The following is a 22,861-nucleotide window of genomic DNA, read 5'->3' as shown; positions in this document are numbered from 1 at the left end:
TTGTTGGGATAAGTAACAACCTTTTTTGATGGGAAAAGAGTTCGCACAGAAGGGAATATAGGAGGAAACAGTATCACAGAGTTCATCAATATTCTCATTGCTATCATAAAAACAGTCCCAGTCAGTACAGTCAAAACAGGCCTGGAGAGATGAAACACTGTTTGGGAATCTGACACAGTCTCAGCATTTAAAGTCTAGGCTGAAAACGTATCTGTTTAGTCAAGCTTTTTGTTCATGGTGTTTATGAGGTAAAGGTGTAGATCTGGAGGGTCCTCAGACATAGTGTTTTGGTAAACTGGGATGTATGGATGCTGTCAGTCCCCCACTTGCTTGCTCACTTGAGTTTGTTGACTGTGTAGTGGTTGGCTGCTTTATGTCCCGGGGCTCCCTCATGTTACCTTCTGGCTCTCTCCTTTTAGTTATGCTGTCATAGTTAGTTTTGCCAGAGTCCCTACTTGTACTCAGTGCAAAATGTATACTGTACCTATTTATTCAGGTAACACTGGGCATACCTAACAACCTGTGTTTTCTCTCTCCTCTTCTCCTCCCCCCCAAAAAAAAATCTGTCCCTCTGAGTTACATGTCAATACTGGGATTGAGGTGCTGACCTCTTCTGCTCCTCGGACCTGCCTGATCCATCATGATGCCCTATGTCTGGTTGGAGTCTCATCACATCGCTCCTGTGGAGGACAGCCCCATATGGACAGTTGAAAGTCACACTTGGAAGACACTCTGGACACTTACAGTAATGCTTTTGTAGCTGAGGACTACATTTGGCTTGCTAACTACATTTGGCTTGCTAACTTTGGGACTGCGATTGTCATGAACAGTTTTGCACTCAAGTTTCCATTAATGAAGAGTTAGAACATCAACGAAACTGACTTCATGTTAAAACTGTTAATGTTATAGTCATGTTGTCTGTTGTCCAGGTGAGGGTGGGTTCCCTTTTGAGTCTGGTTCCTCTCGAGGTTTCTTCCTCGTGTCGTCTGAGGGGGGGATGTTTCCTTGCCACCATCGCCACGGGCTTGCTCATTGGGGATAGATTAGGGATAAAATTGGCTCATGTTTTGAGTCATTCAGATTCTGTAAGGCTGCTTTGGGACAATGTCTATTGTTAAAAGTGCGATACAAACAAACTTGACTTGACTTAATGCCATTACCAAAGACAGAAATGTGAATTCACAAAATGAACCACCATCATGGTGGTTTAAAGTTGAGCTAGCTAGTCAGTGACACTCCACCTGACATGCTAGCAAACTCTTTTCAAACTTGAAATCATATTAGGTAGCTAATGCTACTAGAAAAGAAAGCTTTCTACATTTTGTTTATTTGGCAAGATTATACTAAAACACATTTCTGAAATGACTTCAGATAAGTTAACATTACTCGTGTTCGCATAATTCCGTTTTTACATGGTAACTAACATTGTCCAAGTTAACTAGCTATGTATAAACGTTAGCCATGGACAAGGCTATGGCAACTTGGCAGGCAAATCCATAGAAATTCATTTGACTAACTGGGCTGCACAGCTATTGCAATGTTATTGCTAGCTCTAAAAGCACAAACAACTTCATTGCAAGCTTTTTCTTGGAATAAAACATTTATATACCTCGATATGCTTCTGGAGGTTGGATGGGGAGTTTATGTAGACTGTGATGTGGTTCATTTCTGGCAAACAAAGTAAACATTTAAAATGAAACAAATCTTTAATCTTTTCAGAAAACTGAAACATGGGTTCTAGGTCTAGCCGTGGGTACGTGCATTCCCCAGAAGAATCGCCTCCTTCTCTTCTGCCATCAACTGATCATGTTAAATAATGCTGCGGAGAAATCATTGATCTTGATTTTATCCAGTCTGTGGACGTGAGGTGACCCTATTGATTACTCATAGGCTGTCTCAGTGTCATCTGTGAAAAAACCAATCACGATTTAGAAAAGAAAAAAAACATCCACTTTCAAAGCTGCTTCATAGTAACAAGTAACGAGACCCTTGATAGAAAAGTCTGATATTTGCCTTTCAAATGTAGTGAAGTTAAAGTCATAAGTTTCCAAAAAAAATATTCAAGTAAAGTACAGATACTCAAAGTGTACTTAAGTACAGTACCCAAGTAAATGTACTTCGTTACTGTTCACCTCTGTATATTTTACAAAGCCAGAATGTTCAGCTGTTAAATAAAATAATTGTCATATCTATGATTGATTTTTTTTTTTGCCACAAAGTAAAACAGCTGAATGAACATCTTCCAAGAATAGTGATTCCATATTTTTTTGCATGTAACATTTACATTCCACATTTAGATTTAACATTTCCATATAATATTTGTTAAACAGTTACATAAATCATTTACATTCACAAATAATGAGTAATTTTGAGAATTTTATATGGAAGAATAATGTGAAGAACAAAGCACTGCTTCCCCCCCATGAATGTATCTAAAAAGGTATGAAAATTGTACTAAATTATGAAAAAAAGACACCCATTCAAATGTTAAACTATTTATACAAATGATGCCCCAAGCACTACAACAACTCCTCCTCCTCAATAATAATAATAATAATAATAATAATAATAAACATGGCAAACTGCAAAGTACAACATCCATAGAGCTTGATATTGATACTACTTTCAAGGAGCTGGATCAGGAGGAGGTCCATAAACTTCTGGGGGTCTCTGCAGGTTTGTAGTACTCGAGTCCAGGGCAAGAACTAGAGTCCGACTTGTGCCCTAATTTTAAGGAGTCGTGACTCAACTTCAACTTGAGCACTGATGACTTGGACTCATACATTACGGTAACTGCATTCGGATTCGTAAATTGGAGATGAGGACTCAGATTTTTTCTTTATTTTTTGTAACATGCTGTAATAATTTGGCACAAGATATTTATATCTACATTAATTTTGTACTAATTTTGTGCAAGAGTGTCACACTTGCACGCCTTGACATGTGCATCTCAGAGACTCTTGGGCACGTTCCAGACAGTCCATGCACCAAGCAGACTCTCACGCACGTAGATGATTCGCACCTGCACAGGATTAAGGCGCAATCAGCACGTCTATATAAAAACTGAAAACACACTTACTTTGTGAAGTATTGACTTGCATTGCTGACATGTTACTGAGCCTTATTTCCTTGTTTACTTTCCTGATCCCTGATTTCCTGTTTCCCGTCTTTGATTCTGCCTTGTCCACAATAGCCTGTTTGTGCCTTGTTCGACCAATTGCCTGTTTCACTGTTTTACGATTTTGCCTGCCATTCTGGATTGTTTACTTGTCTTCACTTGTATTAATAAACACACCTTCTGCACTTACATCTGTCTCCCAACCATCTCTGACAGAATACTTCACACTCCCTGACAAAGAGAATGCACATTGGTTCATATGTCATGTTCAAGAACAAACTAATATTAATGGCACTAAAACAGCCACTGTCAAATGGTGCAGCTGGAGTCTTGTTCTCAGACTCAACTCAAATCAATAGTGGACTTGACTCGACTCAAATTTTTTTAATGACTTGGACTTGACTCAGACTTGAACACTGGGGACTTGAGACTGGACTCGGACTCAAGGTTTAGTGACTCTACTACAACACTGGATCTCTGAATGTAATGGCATACAACATGCCAAGATGAAGGAAAAGATTAGGAAAGAATGCTACCAGAGGGACCAAGCAGTTCTTCAGATAGAACGTAACTCGATGAACAAGACTGAAGCTATGAACACCTTAGCCATTCTGGTTGTAACCTACAGCTTCAACATTATTAACTGGACAATCTCTGATATTCCAAAAATGGATGGAAAGATCAGGAAACTTTTGACATGGCATAGCTCACATCATCCAAAAGCTGATGTAGATCATTTATACATTCTGGGGAAAGGAAGGAGGTAGAGGCCTGATGCAACTGATGCTCATCACTGACCGCACCACCCCAGTAATGATTGGGCCTGACACACAGAACACACCTCCTTGTTTGTCACGAATACTGTTCGCCAAGCCATGGTCTTAGGTTTCCCTTGGCTTCAACAACACAACCCTCTTATCTCCTGGCAGCATCTTGAAATTCTGCAATGGCCTCTCACGTTTCCACAAATGTTTAAAGCTCCCACGAGTCATTCTGGGCTCCACTTCCATGGAAAGCCCTGAGCCCGGGGGCATAGAACATGTTAGGAAGTGTTCAGCAAGGGTAAAGCCAATGGTCTACCTCTGCACCATCCCTAAGACTGTGCCATGGATCTCCTGGGTATGACCCCTCCACACAATCAAATCTTCCTGCTATCCATTGCTGAGCAAAATACTATGGAAGAATATGTCCACAAGGCTCTGAAACAGAGTTATATCCATCCATCCACTTCTCCAGCATCAGCCAGCTTCTTTTTTGTGGAGAAGGCAGGAAGGCTGTGCCCATCTATCAATTATAGGGGTTTAAATCAGAGCACTATTAAGTATCCGTGTCCACTTCCGCTTGTACTGTCAGCCCTAGCACAACTGAAAGAGGCCAGTATCTTTACAAAATTAGACTTGCGGAGTGCATACAACTTGGTTCACATCTGCAAGGGTGACGAGTGGAAGACTGCCTATAGCACCACTTCTGGGCACCTTGAGTATTGCATGATACCATATGGCCTTTCTTGCACACCCAGCATATTCCACTGCCTGAAAAACAATGTTTTCTCCTGACATGTTGAGGCAATATGTTATAGCCACTACCTCTGGAATTGGAAGAAGAACCCATCTACCAAGTTGGCAAGATCCTCAATTCCCCTTGCAGACAAAGCAGTTTAAAATACCTGGTAGACTTGGAGGGGTATGGCCTGGAGAAGCAAAGCTGGGTGCCAGCCAAGGACATCTTGGACCCACTCTTAATCCAAGAATTCCACAGTCAACATCCCAACAAGCCAGCTACGAGAAAAAGATCTTGCCCTAGGAAGGAAGTCGCTCCCAAAGTGAGCGCCTTGGGGGGTTTGTCAGTAATAGCATGGAAAGCATAGGTTCAGAGAGGTCTTCAAACATGGCCATGATGGATGTGGCAGTGGGGGCGTGGTCAAGCATCAGTCTGTGAATGGAGGGCGGAGTCAGGGAAGGTAAGTGGCAGAATCACTGCACCTGACAGGAATTAACCTGTGTTTGTGTGTCTTCCCCAGTGACTGCACCCTATAAGAGGAGAGGGAGAGCAGAGGAAGGGGGCTCTCCCCGAACGAGAACACGTGTGTGTGTGTGTGTGTGTGTGAATAATTAAAAAGCTGAAAAGCTAAAATAAAAAGGGTTTTTGCAAACTTGGTTCTGGCCTGCCGTGCTTCTGTGCTCCACCCACCTTAACTGTTTCTACAGTGGTGCCAAAACCCAGGACGGAGTACAAAAGAGAACAACCTCATGGGCTGCACCTGGAGGAGGTCGGCTGGCTGTTCGCGTTTGGCCAGCAACTCCGGGACGCCTGCCGGCAGTGGCTGAGGGCCAACAGCCATAACGCCGAGGGAATCATCAGTGGCGCTGGAACAATTCATCTCCTGACTTCTGGAAGGAACAGCAGAGTGGGTCCAGTGCCATCGCCTGGCGTCGCTGGATCAGGCCATCGAGCTGGCGGAGGACCATATGGTGGCTGTTCCGACGGCAGGACAGCATGTCTCCTTTTCTCCCCTCTCTCTCCCTCTCTCTCTCTCTCCTTCTGTTCCTCGTCCTCGCCCAATTCCCCCACAGCAGAGGTGGGGACCGGCTCCACCCAAGCCGGCCCACCACACCCGCGGTGCCCTACCGTTTCCTACTTCCATGTCTGTGTCTTCCCCCCCCCCCCCCCCCTCAGGTGAGTGAGCTCTGGAACACCGGTGCAGATGGAAAGCCTGGGCTGGTATGCTGGTGCTGCGGGGAGCTGGGGCACCTCCAGCATCAGTGCTCGACATGCTAGGGACCGCCCTCGATCGGGCCAGAGCATATCGCATACCGGTGAGTATCCAAGGGGATACGTATCAGGCTTTGGTGGACTCCGGCTGTAATCAGACCTCAATCCACCAAAGCCTGGTGCAAGACGAGGCATTGGGGAGAGCACAATTGGTGAAGGTGTTGTGTGTGTGCAGGTAGTTCACAACTACCCTTTAGTGTTGGTCCACATTCTATTTCGAGGGGATAAATTTAGAGTAAAGGCCTTACCCACTCGATAATTTTAGGGACTGATTTGGCTGGGATTCTGGGAATTAATGACACATTTAGTGAAGAGTGGGGCCTGACATAGTTTAGCGGGGGGAGGTCCCGGTGTGGCTTTGGTGGGAGCAGCTGTCACAGAGCCATAGGGCTGGGCGGTATGGCCCAAAATTCATATCATGGTATAAACTGAATCTCTTCACGGTAACGGTATATGTCATGGTATAAAACTTGTAATGGAAGTGTTTCTGAATGGGTTTTATACAACCCCAATTCCAAAAAAGTTGGGACAAAGTACAAATTGTAAATAAAAACGGAATGCAATAATTTACAAATCTCAAAAACTGATATTGTATTCACAATAGAACATAGACAACATGTTCTATTGCGACAACAAAATGTCGAAAGGGAGACATTTTGAAATTTCATGCCAAATATTGGCTTATTTGAAATTTCATGACAGCAACACATCTCAAAAAAGTTGGGACAGGGGCAATAAGAGGCTGGAAAAGTTAAAGGTACAAAAAAGGAACAGCTGGAGGACCAAATTGCAATTCATTAGGTCAATTGGCAATAGGTCATTAACATGACTGGGTATAAAAAGAGCATATTGGAGTGGCAGTGGCTTTCAGAAGTAAAGATGGGAAGAGGATCACCAATCCCCCTAATTCTGCGCTGACAAATAGCGGAGCAATATCAGAAAGGAGTTCGACAATGTAAAATTGCAAAGAGTTTGAACATATCATCATCTACAGTGCATAATATCATCAAAAGATTCAGAGAATCTGGAAGAATCTCTGTGTGTAAGGGTCAAGGCTGGAAAACCATACTGGGTGCCCATGATCTTCGGGCCCTTAGACGGCACTGCAGCACATACAGGCATGCTTCTGTATTGGAAATCACAAAATGGGCTCAGGAATATTTCCAGAGAACATTATCTGTGAACACAATTCACCGTGACATCTGCCGTTGCCAGCTAAAACTATATAGTTCAAAGAAGAAGCCGTATCTAAACATGATCCAGAAGCGCAGACGTCTTCTCTGGGCCAAGGCTCATTTAAAATGGACTGTGGCAAAGTGGAAAACTGTTCTGTGGTCAGACGAATCAAAATTTGAAGTTCTTTATGGAAATCAGGGACGCTGTGTCATTCGGACTAAAGAGGAGAAGGACAACCCAAGTTGTTATCAGCGCTCAGTTCAGAAGCCTGCATCTCTGATGGTATGGGGTTGCATTAGTGTGTGTGGCATGGGCAGCTTACACATCTGGAAAGACACCATCAATGCTGAAAGGTATATCCAGGTTCTAGAGCAACATATGTTCCCATCCAGACGATGTCTCTTTCAGGGAAGACCTTGCATTTTCCAACATGACAATGCCAAACCACATACTGCATCAATTACAGCATCATGGCTGCATAGAAGAAGGGTACGGGTACTGAACTGGCCAGCCTGCAGTCCAGATCTTTCACCCATAGAAAACATTTGGCGCATCATAAAACGGAAGATACGACAAAAAAGACCTAAGACAGTTGAGCAACTAGAATCCTACATTAGATAAGAATGGGTTAACATTCCTATCCCTAAACTTGAGCAACTTGTCTCCTCAGTCCCCAGACATTTACAGACTGTTGTAAAGAGAAAAGGGGATGTCTCACAGTGGTAAGCATGGCCTTGTCCAAACTTTTTTGAGATGTGTTGTTGTAATGAAATTTAAAATCACCTAATTTTTCTCTTTAAATGATATATGGGTGGCACGGTGGTGTAGTGGTTAGCGCTGTCGCCTCACAGCAAGAAGGTCCTGGGTTCGAGCCCCGGGGCCGGCGAGGGCCTTTCTGTGCGGAGTTTGCATGTTCTCCCCGTGTCCGCGTGGGTTTCCTCCGGGTGCTCCGGTTTCCCCCACAGTCCAAAGACATGCAGGTTAGGTTAACTGGTGACTCTAAATTGACCGTAGGTGTGAATGTGAGTGTGAATGGTTGTCTGTGTCTATGTGTCAGCCCTGTGATGACCTGGCGACTTGTCCAGGGTGTACCCCGCCTTTCGCCCATAGTCAGCTGGGATAGGCTCCAGCTTGCCTGCGACCCTGTAGAAGGATAAAGCGGCTAGAGATAATGAATGAATGAATGAATGATAAATGATATATTTTCTCAGTTTAAACATTTGATATGTCATCTATGTTCTATTCTGAATAAAATATGGAATTTTGAAACTTCCACATCATTGCATTCCGTTTTTATTTACAATTTGTACTTTGTCCCAACTTTTTTGGAATCGGGGTTGTAGTCCCTGAGCAAAGCTAAATTGATTTAAACAACAACACAAAAGCAAAGATGTAATGTAATTTTTTGAGCATTTATTGTGCAGAAGAACAACAGAAGTAAGGATAGCGCCTCAGAAGTACAAAATTCTTACAAAAATAATGTGGATATTCTACTTCAAGTAAGAGAGGTTTTCTATCAGGCAAATGGCAAAAACAGTGAAAAAGTTCTGTAATCCAGAATAGTGCAAAAGACACCAAACATTAAATTTTCCACATCTTAAAGAACACAAAAAATAAATAGATATTCTAATAACACTACTTCAAGTACACAGACAGAACAGGCTTTTGTTCTCTTGTGCAAAAACTGTCACTAAACATTTGGTTTCATATTTCAAATTACAATCAAGCTGCAAACACAAACACTGAACTTTGGTTGCCAACAATAAGGTTTTTTTCTCTAATCCAAAATAGTGCAAAAGTTACCAAACAAATTTTCCACATCTTAAAGAACACAAAAATACAATTCCAAATAACACTACTTCAAGTACACAGAACAGACTTTTATTTTTGTTTTATCTGTTGTGCAAAAGTGTCACTGACTGATTGAACAATATATTTTTAAGAGAGAAATACTTACAGTACACTTAGCATCTTTTCAGTAAAAAACAACAACAAAAAGCAGCATATTTCAAATTAAAATCACAAGCTGCAACACTGAACATTATCGTGTTTACTCCAGTTCACTTGCTTCCCAAGTTCCCATCCTCTTTTATAGGTTGTTAGCCAGAAACACAACCGTTTGGAAAGGGACCATGTCTTTGCACAAGTGTGTTGTGATGGCTCTTGTTATGTCATTCCACCACGTGCTCTTTCTGTCATAAGGAGTACTCTTGGAAATGGCTTGCGCAATGGAAGTGTGTTGTTGGGTCGCGGGGGAAACTTTTTTTCTTTCCTCCCATGTTCTTAGACTGAGCCGGTGTTTGAGCCAAGCGCAGCCTCTGGCTCTCTGCATACTCGAGCACGTTTTGATTTCAAATGGTGAAATAAATTGCTTGGGTTACCTTTGTTGGCGGTCACAGTTACTCCACACACTTTGCAGATGACATTTTTCTGCTCAACATCCGACTTTTTAAACCCGAACCAAAGTCCAAATCACGGATGTAGCACCGTTTTTTTTTACTAGCTCCTCCTTCTCTGCCATTCCTGTGCTTGTGGCCATTTTCACACAGAGGCAGGTGCGATGACATCATCGACGGTATGATGGCAGAGCACAAATCTCTACCATGGCCAAATTTATATTGTTTCTACCGTCATACCGTGTATACTGCGCAGCCCTACGTCTACGTCATCACTGTGTCAGAGCAAGGAGCAGCAGGCTCCTCCTCCCTCTCTCGGGGAATCCCTCGCAGATTTCCCATTAGAGCAGTCGCGAGATGAGAATCTGCGGCATGCGTTTGACCAAGTGAGAGTAACTGATGGTCAAACGCTCCAGCCAAACGCCACCCCGTCCTTCCCCTATTTCTTCATTATTAAGGATATATTATACCGAGTGACGCAGGACACTCAGACTAAGGAACCGATAACGCAGCTTTTGATCCCAAAGAGCCGCCGGGAATTTATATTCCAGGCGGCTCACTTTAATCCTACGGCCGGACACTTAGGGCAGGATAAGACACTAGCCCGAATAATGGCCTGGTTCTATTGGCCAGGGATTCGCGGCGATGTCCGTAGGTGGTGTACAGCATGCCGCGAATGCCAGTTAGTAAATCCAGTGGCAATTCCAAAAGCGCCCTCTGCCAATTAATTGAGACCCCATTTGAAAGAATTGGGATGGATCTCGTAGGGCCATTAGATCAGTCAACACAAGGATATCGCTTTATTTTAGTTCTGGTGGACTATGCAACGCGATATCCGGAAGCAGTGCCTCTTCGCAATATCACAGCATGCAGTATTGCAGAAGCACTCTTCCGCATCATCTCCCGAGTCGGAATCCCCAAAGAGATTCTGACCGATCAAGGCACTACGTTTATGTCACGCACACTGCGCGAACTGTATGGGTTACTGGGAATTAAGCCTATCCGCACCAGCATTTATCACCCACAAACGGATAGCTTAGCCCAATGGTTCAACTCCACTCTCAAGAACATAATTCGAAAATTTGTAATCGAGGACGCACGCAGCTGGGATAAATGGCTCGAGACCCTGTTATTCGCAGTGCAAGAGGTCCCACAAGCCTCCACAGGGTTCTCCCCATTCGAATTATTATATGGGCATAAGCCGCGCGGGATGAGGGACCTTCAAGAAGCAAAAATGAAATTCAATACGTTATCGACCTGCGCGCCAAACTCCACACCCTCATGCACCTAACCCAGGTGGTTCGGGAAGAACTCAAGGCCATGCTCGAAATGGGCATCATCAAGGAGTCCCACAGTGACTGGAGCAGCCCGGTGGTCTTGGTTCCTAAGGCCGACGGGTTGGTCCAGTTCTGTGTGGACTATAGAAAAGTCAACACGGTGTTTAAATTTGATGTGTACCCAATGCCTCGTATTGACGAGTTGCTCGATCGACTAGGTATGGCTCATTTTTATTCGACACTGGATTTGACAAAGGGATATTGGCAGATCCCCTTGACTCCGCTATCCCGAGAGAAAACGGCCTTTTCCACACCGTTTGGCTTACAGCAGTTCGTCACACTTCCTTTTGGGCTGTTTGGGGCGCCGGCTCCATTCCAGCGGCTTATGGATAGGGTCCTCCGCCCCCACGCCACCTATGCGGCCGCGTACCTGGACGACATTATTATTTATAGTAATGACTGGCCACAGCAACTAAAACACCTGAGGGCCATCCTTAGGTTGCTGAGGCGAGCGGGTCTCGCAGCCAACTCGAAGAAGTGTGCGATTGGGGCGGGTGGAAGTACAGTATCTGGGCTTCCACTTGGGCAATGGGCAGGTGCGTCCCCAAATCAATAAGACAGCAGCGATTACGGCCTGCCCGAGGCCCAAGACCAAAAAGGGGGTGAGACAGTTCCTGGGGCTGGCTGGCTACTATCATAGGTTTATACCTAATTATTCGGATGTCACCAGCCCGCTGACTGATCTCACTAAAAAGGGGGCACCAGATCCGGTCCAGTGGATGGAGCAATGCCAGCGGGCTTTCTCTAAGGTAAAGGCTGCACTGTGGGGGGGGCCACTGTTACACTCCCCTGGCGTTTCTCTCCCCTTTTGTTTTGCAGATGGATGCATCGGACAGAGGGCTGGGGGCTGTTCTGTCCCAGGAGGTGGAGGGGGAGGACCGTCCAGTGCTGTACATCAGCTGCAAGCTGTTGGTGCGTGAGGGCAGGTACAGCACCATAGAGAAGGAATGCCTTGCCATCAAGTGGGTGGTCCTCACCCTCCGCTACTACCTGCTGGGGCACCCTTTCACCCTCTGGTCAGACCACGCGCCCCTGCAGTGGCTCCACCGCATGAAGGATGCCAACGCGTGGATCACCCATTGGTATCTGGCATTCCAGCCGTTTAAGTTCGAGGTGGTCCACAGGCCGGGGGCGCAGATGGTCGTGGCGGATTTCCTCTCCCGTCAAGGGGGGGGGGGGAGTCAGCTGTAGGCCGGACGGCTCCCTGGCCTGAGTCAGGCAGTGGGGGTATGTGGCAGCAGGGGTGTGGTCAAGCATCGGTCTGTGAATGGAGGGCGGAGTCGGGGAAGGTAAGTGGCAGAATCCCTGCACCTGACAGGAATTAACCTGTGTTTGTGTGTCTTCCCCAGTGACCGCGCCCTATAAGAGGAGAGGGAGAGCAGAGGAAGGGGGCTCTCCCCGAACGAGAACACGTGTGTGTGTGGGGGGGGGAATAATTAAAAAGCTGAAAAGCTAAAATAAAAAAAGTTTTTGCAAACTCAGTTCTGGCCTGCCATGCTTCTGTGCTCCACCCACCTTAACTATTTCTACAATGGACTACAACTCCCAAGCACCACAGCACCCCTCCTCCCTGGAATACTAATCACACTTGTTTCCCATTTTCCAATCATCCACCTACCTATATAAGTCCCAGACAAACAAACAGAGAAGACAAAGCATCGCTCAGTGTTACGACCTGACCTTGATTTCCTGTTTCTGTATTCCTGTGACTCTGACCTTGTTTTCTGTATGTTCCCGATCTTGACCTAGTTTAGTCTCTGATACCCTGTTCGTGCATCAACCAACCTTAGCCTGACCCTGACCAGTTTGCCATGCACCCAATCTGCCCTGCAACTGCATTTAGTAAGTGCCTGCACCCTGACACTGAGTATCTCAGAAGTACAAATCCCATTTCTAGAAAAGTTAGGATATTTTCCAAAATACAATAAAAACAAAAATCTGTGATTTGTTAAGTCACATGAAGTGAAATAAAACATCCGTTTTATTTAACAGATAAAAGCACAAAGAAAAAAAATTCACTAGTTTTACTGACTAACTTAATTGTATTTTGTCAATATAAACAAAGTTAGAATTTGATGCCTGTAACACACTTAAAGTTGAGACAGAGGCAAAATAAAACTGAAAAGTTTATAGGATATTCAAGTAACACCATTTTGGAAGATTCCACAGTAAATAGTTTAATTGGTAACATGATTGGGTATAAAAGGAGCATGCACCAAAGGCTCAGCCTTTGTAAGCAAGTCATGATAACATTGTGAAAAGATTCAGGGAATTTGGAGACATCTCAGTGTGTAAAGGACAAGGTTGGAAACCACTGTTGAATGTCTGTGACCTTTGAGGCCTCAGCGGGCACTGCCTGAGAAACTGTCATGCTAATGTGACACATGTTGCCACATGGGCTCAGGAGTACTTTGGAAAACCTTGGTCACTTAAGTTCACCACTGCATCCAGAAATGCAACATGAAACTGTATTACGCAAGGAGGAAACCATTAATCAATTCTAAGCCCCAACTCAGACAGACTAAAAGACATTGGAAATGTTTGCTGTGGCCACATTTCAGCTTGTTTTTGGGAAAACTGAATGTCAAGTTCTCAGTGCCAATGGTGAACATGACCAACTGGTTTGTTATCACAGAAAGTCGCAAAAACAAGCATCTGTGATGGTATGGGAAGCATCAATGCCTATGGCATGGGTGAGTTGCATATGTGTAAAGGTACCATTGATATATTGGGGGATATATTGAGATTTTAGAGAAACATACTATTCATTAAGGCAATGTATCTTCCCAGGAAGTCTGTGCTTATTTCAGTCAGACAATGCTAGGCCTCATTTGGTGCGGGCTACAACAGCGCAGCTTCATAGACACAGAGTGCTTTTGTTTGACTGGCCTGCTTTTAGTCCAGATCTGTCTCCTATTGAGAATGTCTGGTGCATCATGAAGACAATGGTGACAGACTGTTGAGCAGCTGAAGTCCTGTATAAGATAAGATGACCTTTATTATCCCACAGTGGGGAAATTTCCTGTTTGCAGCAGCACAGTGGACAGCAGCAGAAGCGGACATATCGATCTACACAAGTAAAAAAAAAAAAAAAGAATGGAAAAAAATTCCAATTGTAAAGCCGAGACAATTAGCTCAGATCCCATATGATTAAAAAGTGTTATTAAAAGGAAAGGTGATATAATTCAATGGCCTCTGTCCCAACTTTTTTTGAGTGTGCTCCAGGCATCAAATTTTAATTTCCTTTATATTTGCAAAATACAATTAACTTGGTCAGTAAAACTATTGAAAATCTTTTCTTTGTACTTTTGTCAGTTAATTACAGGTTCATATAAATTAACAAATCACAGATTATTGTTCTTATTGCATTTTGGAAAATATCCTAACTTTTCTGCAAATGGGGTCAGTAAAGATGGGGAGGGAATCACTACTCTGTGAAAGACTACATGGGCAAATAGTACAACAGGAGCCTTTCAGATTTTTCAAGTGTAGGTCATAAAAATTAATTTTCCCTGACACCCAATAATTTTTGTTTAGTGGACCCAAAGCTACTGAATGCAAACCACAGACTTCCAATTTTAATATATATATATATATATATATATATATATATATTAGTGCTGTCAAGCGATTAAAATATTTAATCGCGATTAATGTCGCGACTGTCATAGTTAACTCGCGATTAATCACAATTTAATCGCACATTTTTGTCACATGAAAAACCATTGTAAATTCTCTTATCAGCATAAAAAAGTGAATGGGCTTGCTCACCGTTCGAACTACGGGGGTACTCGGGGGATCCGAGATCCCCTGAACCAGACATGAGATCCCTTGAAAACATGATTTGGGAAATGTTGGGGGGTCTCTAAAATATTGGCAAAATGATGTTTATTGACATAGCAATTGTGTGTAATGGGAAGCATTTGCATATCCGAAGTGAGCGCGCGATGGAGATCCGCGCTCTGAGACAAGCGCAAGCAGCCCCCAAGGGAAAAAAAAGGGACCCCCCAAAAAATATCGGCATAGTTCGAACACTGGTTGTACCAATCTGTTTTTTTTTTTATTGCAGAGCATAACACATCTAGTCACAGCCACTGCAAAGTGGGGCTGGAGCCGCCGATGGGAAAACGAAACCTAAGCCGAGCACCGTGGCTCTTTGGGGGAGGGCAGAGGACTCTGGCTGTGCGGGGCGTGGCATCATGTCACAGAGCGTTAATCTCGTGATAAAAAAATTATCGCCGTTAAAATTGAGTCAAGTTAACGCGTTAATAACGCGACATTTTTGACAGCACTAATATATATATATAGCCCTGCAGTAACCTGGCGACTTGTCCAGGGTGTACCCCACCTCTTGCCCATAGTCAGCTGGGATAGGCTCCAGCTTGCCTGTGACCCTGTAGAACAGGATAAGCAGCTACAGATGATGGATGGATGGCTATTTTAATAGAACAATTAATGAATTTAGGGTGATGTGGCCTTAAATTCTCTGCTATTTTGACTCAATTCAATATATTATGTCATGCATCATGTGGTGGGCTTTTCCCTTTTGCGCAAGGCATTGTGGGATACAAATTTGAAACAGGAGAGAAAAATGGAGGATGTGAGTGTGCGAATGAAACATGAAACACTGATTACTGTATCAGAAAGCGAGAAGAAAAGATGTTATGTTGCAAAGAAAAGGAAACACAGGACCAAACTAATAAATATTGACTGTCAGTGAGCACCAGTGATCAGCACCAGTGATCAGCTGTTCGTTTAGCAATAGAATGATGTAACTGTCAGTGCATGGTCAAAGATAAACCTGTAGATGGCAGTAATGTAACAGTGTGGATGCCAGCTGCCATAAAACCCAATAGAAGAAGAAAAAGGTAAACATACGTATGCCCACAAGAACTTCCTCTGTCTGTTTGATTGCGCAAAGCAAGCGATTTCATGCATATTATTTGCTCGGGAATCCCCTCAAATTAAATAATTTCCCAGCCCCAGAATGGCCTGGGGTTTTTTTGTGATATTACAGAAATAAACATGTATCATAATGACCAAATTTCAGAGGGAACTAAATTTCACTGATTTTATGAAATTGAAAGGCTGTCTAGCTTTAAGAATGGATGGATGTAAAATTGCAAAGAATTTGGGGAACAGAATCTATGATACATTCAAAGATTCAGAGAATCTGGAGAAAACCAGATTAATGAATTTAGGGACACAAAGGACAAAGCCAAAGGCCAACATATGATGCCCATGATGTTCAGGCCCTCAGGTGACACTACATGAAAAACAGACATGAGTCTGCAGTGAAAATTGCTGCATGGGCTCAAGAAGACTTCTGAAATCCGCTGTCTGTTGCAGCTGGCACTGCCAGTTAAAACCACATATACTGTAAACAATATCCAGAAACATATCTGCCTTCTCTGGTTCGGAGCTCATTTATGTTGAACTGAGGTGTTATGGTATAGGGATGCATTAGTGTACATGGCATGGGTAACTTGCACATCTGTGAAGGTGCCATTAATGCTGAATGATGTATATACAGTAAGTTGTGGAGCAACATGCTGCCATCCAAATGACACATTTTGCAGGGAAGACCTTATTTTACCAAGACAATGTCAAACTGCGTCCTGCACATATTACAAACTGCATGGCCCCATAGTAAGTGTCTGGGTGCTAAACTGGCCTGCTTGCAGTCCAGACCTGTATCCCATTTAAAACATTTGGCACACTTATGAAACACAAATATGATAAAGGAGCAACTGAAATTGCATATCAGGCAAGAATGAGACAAACATTTCACTTTCAAAACTACATCAATTGGTCTCCTCAGTTCCAAAACATTTACAGTGTTGTTAAAAGCAGAGGTAAAGTAACACAGTGGTAAACATGCCCCTGTCCCAACTTTTTTTGAAATGTGCTGCTGGTATAAAATTCAAAATGAGCATAATTTTAAAAAATTAAAAATAAATAAATAAATAAACAATAAGATTTCTCAATTTCAGCATTTGAGTTGTGGATGTTGTACTATTTTCAATGAAATATAGGGTTTCCTTGATTTGCAAATCATCACATTCAGGTTTTACACAGTGTCCCAACTTTTTTGGAATTGGGGTTTTAATAAAAATAAAATTAATAATTCAATCTTTTAACTTTAATTTACTGACTGTAATCCATATTTCAGCTGGGAAGCATGGTGTGACATGAATAACTTTCAATCATTTAAGGATCAAATAATTCTCACTCACTCATTCACTTTCAGTAACCACCTTGACAGAGTCACAGTGGACTTGGAGCCAATCCTGGGAACACTGAACATGCTGCATCAGAATTGACCCAGCATGTGACACCAGTTCGTGTGCGCGCACACACACACACACACACACACACACCACCTACCTACCTATAAACAACTTATCTTTGCCAGTTCATGCAACTGGCATGATTTTGAACACTAGGTGGAAACCAGAGAACTCATGCAAACACAGATAACATGAAATTAAACATCCAACAGTTACCCATCTATAGATAAACTCAGGATTGAGCTCGGGACCTGAAACTCTGCGGTACCAATGCTACTCACTGTGCTGCCCTAGTTTCAAGTTGTCATAAAAATCTACAGCAGAATAAGAGATAGAAGTTTAATGTAGCCAGCCTGTTGTGCAATAAAAATGTGCCTGATAACATTAATATTTTTGTATTTTTTGTTGTACATTTATTCATAGATGAGAATCAGATCACATTGAAGAACTATTAATGGAGAAATCCATATATTACAAATGTTTCACTTATTTAACAATTGTAAAGATGGAAAAATATAAGCTAAACTGTAAACAATCAAACAACACTTACCTTCAAGTAGTTAGCATTGATGTATGTACTGAGAAAGTCATCCTCCTTTGTTCCTTGAAGGCAAACCCTACTGTGTGTGTCTGAAACATTGATGTGAAAGGATTATGAGTAGAGGGTAACATACAAGCAGAATGTTACCCTATGCATGTCATTAAAGTACATTGTAATTAAATTACAGATACTTTTATTTTTACCAGTGGACTTCTTCTGGATTCACCTACACTATATAGCCAAAAGTTTGTGGACACCTGACCATCAAACCCGTATGTGGACCTTTCCCATTCTGTTGCCACAAAGTTGGAAGCATCCAAATGTATAAGACATCTTTGCTGTAGCATTTTTAATTCCCTTCTACTAAGGGGCCCAAGCATGTTCCAGCATGGCAATGCCACTGTGCACAAAGCATGGTCCATGGAGACATGACTTGTCATGGTTGGTGTGATAGAACTTGAGTGGCCTGCACAGAGCCCTGAGCCCAAATCTACTGAACACCTTTGGGATGAATTGGAACACTGACTGCATATGATTAAGCTATACATTCGTATTACTTACTGGATAATTTAACAGGATATAAGGTGTGCTGTAAAATAAGAGAGAGAACACTCCTCTCCTGGACCATACTACAGGTTTGTGTTTTCTTGCTTTCTCCTAAGCACTTAAACATGGATGCTAGAATTCCAACATTGATCCAAGGTGAAGGTTCATAATCTAGTAGTATAAAAGAAGGTCAGTTAGTGCCCATGTTGAAGGTGTGAGACTGGAGATTGTGTGTTTGTTAGATTAGAGAGATTTTTTTGGCATTGGACTTCTTTTTGTGTATGATCTTGGACTGTTTTGAGAATCTGATTTGTGTATGATTTTGAACTGTTTTGAGAAACTGATGTGTACGAACTCTGAAAAGAACTCTTCAATATTAACACTGAGCTTTGGAATCTCTATTGAACTGTAAATGGCTGAGAAATCTTACATTTCTGGGAATATCTCTGTAAAGGATAATTCTGGTGAAACAACTTCAGGCAACACGGTGCCATTTGTAAGTATTGTGGTATCCCTGTCCATGGATCCCACTTCAAACTTTAAATGTCATCTTCAGGTGAGTATTTGTACTAGTCATGAACCAAACCATTTCAAAAACAGAAATCTGAATTATTAACATATGAACTGTACTTGTACACAAGAATCCTACACAAGTTAAAGCCAAACAAGACCCTAAAACTAAACTCAGTTTGCCGATCATGGCAAGTGCCCTGATGTTCCCCCCACATATTTACAGTTAGGTCCATAAATATTTAGACAGAGACATTTTTCTAATTTTGGTTCTGTACATTATGAATTTTGAACCAAACAATTCAGATGCAGTTGAAGTTCAGACTTTCAGCTTTAATTCAGTGGGTTGACGAAAATGATTCCATAAAAATGTGAGGAACTAAAGCATTTTTTAAACACAATCCCTTCATTTCAGGGACTCAAAAGTAATTGGACAAATTGAATAATTGTAAATAAAATGTTCATTTCTAATACTTGGTTGAAAACCCTTTGTTGGCAATGACTGCCTGAAGTCTTGAACTCATGGACATCACCTCCTCATGGACGTTTCCTCCTTTTTAATGCTCTGCCAGGCCTTTACTGCAGCGGTTTTCAGTTGCTGTTTGTTTGTGGGCCTTTCTGTCTGAAGTTTAGTCTTTAACAACTGAAATGCATGCTCAATTGGGTTGAGATCATGTGACTGACTTGGCCATTCAAGAATATTCCACTTCTTTGCTTTAATAAACTCCTGGGTTGCTTTGGCTTTATGTTTTGGGTCATTGTCCATCTGCATTATGAAACGCCGACCAATCAGTTTGGCTGGATTTGAGCACACAGTATGTCTCTGAATACCTCAGAATTCATCCGGCTGTTTCTGTCCTGTGTCACATCATCAATAAACACTAGTGACCCAGTGCCACTGGCAGCCATGCATGCCCAAGCCATCACACTGTCTCCGCCTTGTTTTACAGATGATGTGGTATGCTTTGGATCATGAGCTGTACCACGCCTTTGCCATATTTTTTTCTTTCCATCATTCTGGTAGAGGTTGACCTTGGTTTCATCTGTCCAAAGAATGTTCTTCCAGAACTGTGCTGGCTTTTTTAGATGTTTTTTATCAAAGTCCAATCTAGCCTTTTTATTCTTGAGGTTTTTGAGTGGCTTGCACCGTGCAGTGAACCCTCTGTATTTACTTTCATACAGTCTTCTCTTTATGGTAGATTTGGATATTGATACGCCTACCTCCTGGAGAGTGTTGTTCACTTGGTTGGCTGTTGTGAAGGGGTTTCTCTTCACCATGGAAATTATTCTGCGATCATCCACCACTGTTGTCTTCTGTGGGCATCCAGGTCTTTTTGCATTGATGAGTTCACCAGTGCTTTCTTTCTTTCTCAGTATGTACCAAACTGTAGATTTTGCCACTCCTAATATTATAGCAATTTCTCAGATGGGTTTTTTTCTGTTTTCGCAGCTTAAGGATGGCTTGTTTCACCTGCATGGAGAGCTCCTTTGACTGCATGTTTTCTTCACAGCAAAATCTTCCAAATGATTGGAAGATCTTGAGACCACACCTCAAATCAACTCCAGGCCTTTTATCTGCTTAATTGAGAATGACATAATGAAGGAATTGCCCACACCTGCCAATGAAATAGCCTTTGAGTCAATTGTCCAATTACTTTTGGTCCCTTTAAAAACAGGGTGGCACATGTTAAGGAGCTGAAACTCCTAAACCCTTCATCTAATTTTAATGTGGATACCCTCAAATGAAAGCTGAAAGTCTGGACTTTATGTCCATGTCCATTATATAACTATAACCTGAATATATTTCAGTAAACAGGTAAAAAAAAAACAACAAAATTTGTGTCAGTGTCCAAATATATATGGACCTAACTGTAATTTAAAAATAAAACTTTATTAAGAATTTATCCATTTTAAAAGTTGTGATATTGCTAAAAATAGGCTTACTTGGGCATGGCCATTTGCAGTGAAACCGGATAACCATTTGTGACTTTGCTTGCACACTAGTACGCCATTTGCCTTAGTAACACAGAGCCATTGACTCAGAAATTTTCTGTAATTTTTTTTTTTGTTTTGCTTTGCAAACATGGAAAATGTTCCTGAACAAAAAGCAATTCAACTGTGTATGTTTGAACCAGAATATAGGCCTGGGGAGGAAGAAACAAACAATGAAAATGATTCAAGCAATACAAGAAGTGATGAAATGCAACCATTTCGCCGCTTCCTCCTTCAATGTAAGATCCTTTATGGGATTGGGGGTGGCAAAAAATTATTTCCCTTTGCAACATTCAGGCTTATTTTTACATCCAATCGTTTGACACTCAGGCATCTTCAGGGTTGTTTACAACAATTTTAAAATGATGTATGATCTAAGTCTAGGTAAGTCATGTGGTGTGTAAGATGTCACAATTATGGATTCTCTCATGTAATTTGCAATCAGAGCACAATATTTGAACCTCAGAGAAAATAAGATGGTAGCACCAGTGGAAGTTTTATTTGAAAAGAAAAATAATCTGTACATGGGTACAAATATGAATAATTGAATATATCTTGTATAGATATTATTTATCAGTATAAACAATGTTGGGGGGTTTTGTTTGACTTTAAGGATTTCACATCTATTTCTACAACCCTGATTCCAAAAAAAAAGAAGACACACTGTGTTAAAAAAAAAAGGTCTACCTAGCCAATTCCATTACTTATTATTGATAGGCCCCGGGGCCATATTCTGAATTTGCAGAGTTCATCTCAGACCTGGTTGTTTCCTTAGACAAAGCCTTATCTGTTGGATACTTTAATATTCACTTTTGATAACTCAGAAGACCCTCTGAAAATAGTGTTTGTGTTCATTCTAGATTCAGTAGGGGTCAATCAAAAAGTCATAGGACCTACTCATAATGGTGGTGACACTCTGGATCCAATACTAATATTCGGATTAAATATAGAAAATATAGTCACACTTCCACAGTCTGAACCTATGTCAAAGCATTATCTCGCCTTATTCAAAATGTGTCTGAGCAATAATATATGCACCTTGCCATGCTACTGTGTCAAATGTACATTCACATCAACTACTGCACAAAGTTTTATCAATAGTCTCATAGTGCTATCAACTTTGATTGAATCACCATCAGACCTCACAGAAATTGATCAGGCAACTGAATGCTTCAAATCAAAGTTCAAATCAAGTTTATTCAAATCAAGTTTATTTGTACAGCGCTTTTAACAATAAACATTGTCGCAAAGCAGCTTTACAGAATTTGAACGACTTAAAACATGAGCTAATTTTATCCCTAATCTATCCCTAATGAGCAAGCCTGTGGCGACGGTGGCAAGGAAAAACTCCCTCAGACGACATGAGGAAGAAACCTCGAGAGGAACCAGACTCAAAAGGGAACCCATCCTCATTTGGGCAACAACAGACAGCCTGACTATAATATTAACAGTTTTAACAGATATAACCCTCAACTGTCCTCATGGGGCCGTCCATCACAGGAGTGGGGCGATAAAACTCCGACCAGACACAGGGCACCAGGATGGATCAAGCAGGTCCGAGGGGCAGAAGAGGCCAGCATCTCAATCCCAGGATCAACATGTAACTCAGAGGGACAGATGGGGGGGGAGAGAGAGAGAGAAAGAAAACACGTTGTTAGGTATGCCCTAAAAATGACAAGTATTAAATCTGTGTGGTAGGCTCGCAGAGACGAGAGTCTTTACATCAGGCATAACACACAATGGCATGTTAATATGGTAAAAAATATATCATGACCTGCTCTGGCTGGATGCTTGATTGGGTGATGGGAGCACACTCCTCAGCAATGATGAGATGCAGATGGGACCCTTAGGCCTGGCCAAGACAATTCAGTTACATTTCACCGGGTCTGGGACATGCGACAGAATGTCTGACGGCCGATTCCCTGCAGGCTACGATAGCCAGTCGAGGTCCCCACCATCTCCACCAAAAGATTTCCTCTTGACTCCATGTAACTCAGAGGGACAGATTTGGGGTGGGGGGGAGAGAAAGAAAACACAGGTGGTTAGGTATGCCCAATGTCACCTGAATAAGTAGGAACAGTATACATATTGCACCGAGTACAAGCAGGGACTCTGGCAACTAACTATGACAGCATAACTAAAAGGAGAGAGCCAGAAGGTAACACAGGCATGAGGGAGCCCCG

General features: G+C 42.3%; 1 protein-coding gene across 1 annotated transcript in view; it reads right to left on the bottom strand.

Moving 5' to 3' along the window:
* The window catches only part of ptpn5 (protein tyrosine phosphatase non-receptor type 5), a 418,366-nt gene that overhangs the window by 230,726 nt on the left and 164,779 nt on the right, over window positions 1-22,861 (bottom strand). The window contains exon 7 of the mRNA XM_060911789.1: window positions 17,640-17,719. Coding sequence (XP_060767772.1) covers window positions 17,640-17,719 — 80 coding nt within the window. The remainder of the gene's footprint in view (window positions 1-17,639; window positions 17,720-22,861) is intronic.

This window comes from Neoarius graeffei, chromosome 27 (assembly GCF_027579695.1).
Source record: "Neoarius graeffei isolate fNeoGra1 chromosome 27, fNeoGra1.pri, whole genome shotgun sequence".
Lineage (NCBI taxonomy): Eukaryota > Metazoa > Chordata > Actinopteri > Siluriformes > Ariidae > Neoarius > Neoarius graeffei.
The sequence above is the reverse complement of the archived record's forward strand: the minus strand, read 5'-3'. Positions and strand labels throughout refer to the sequence as shown.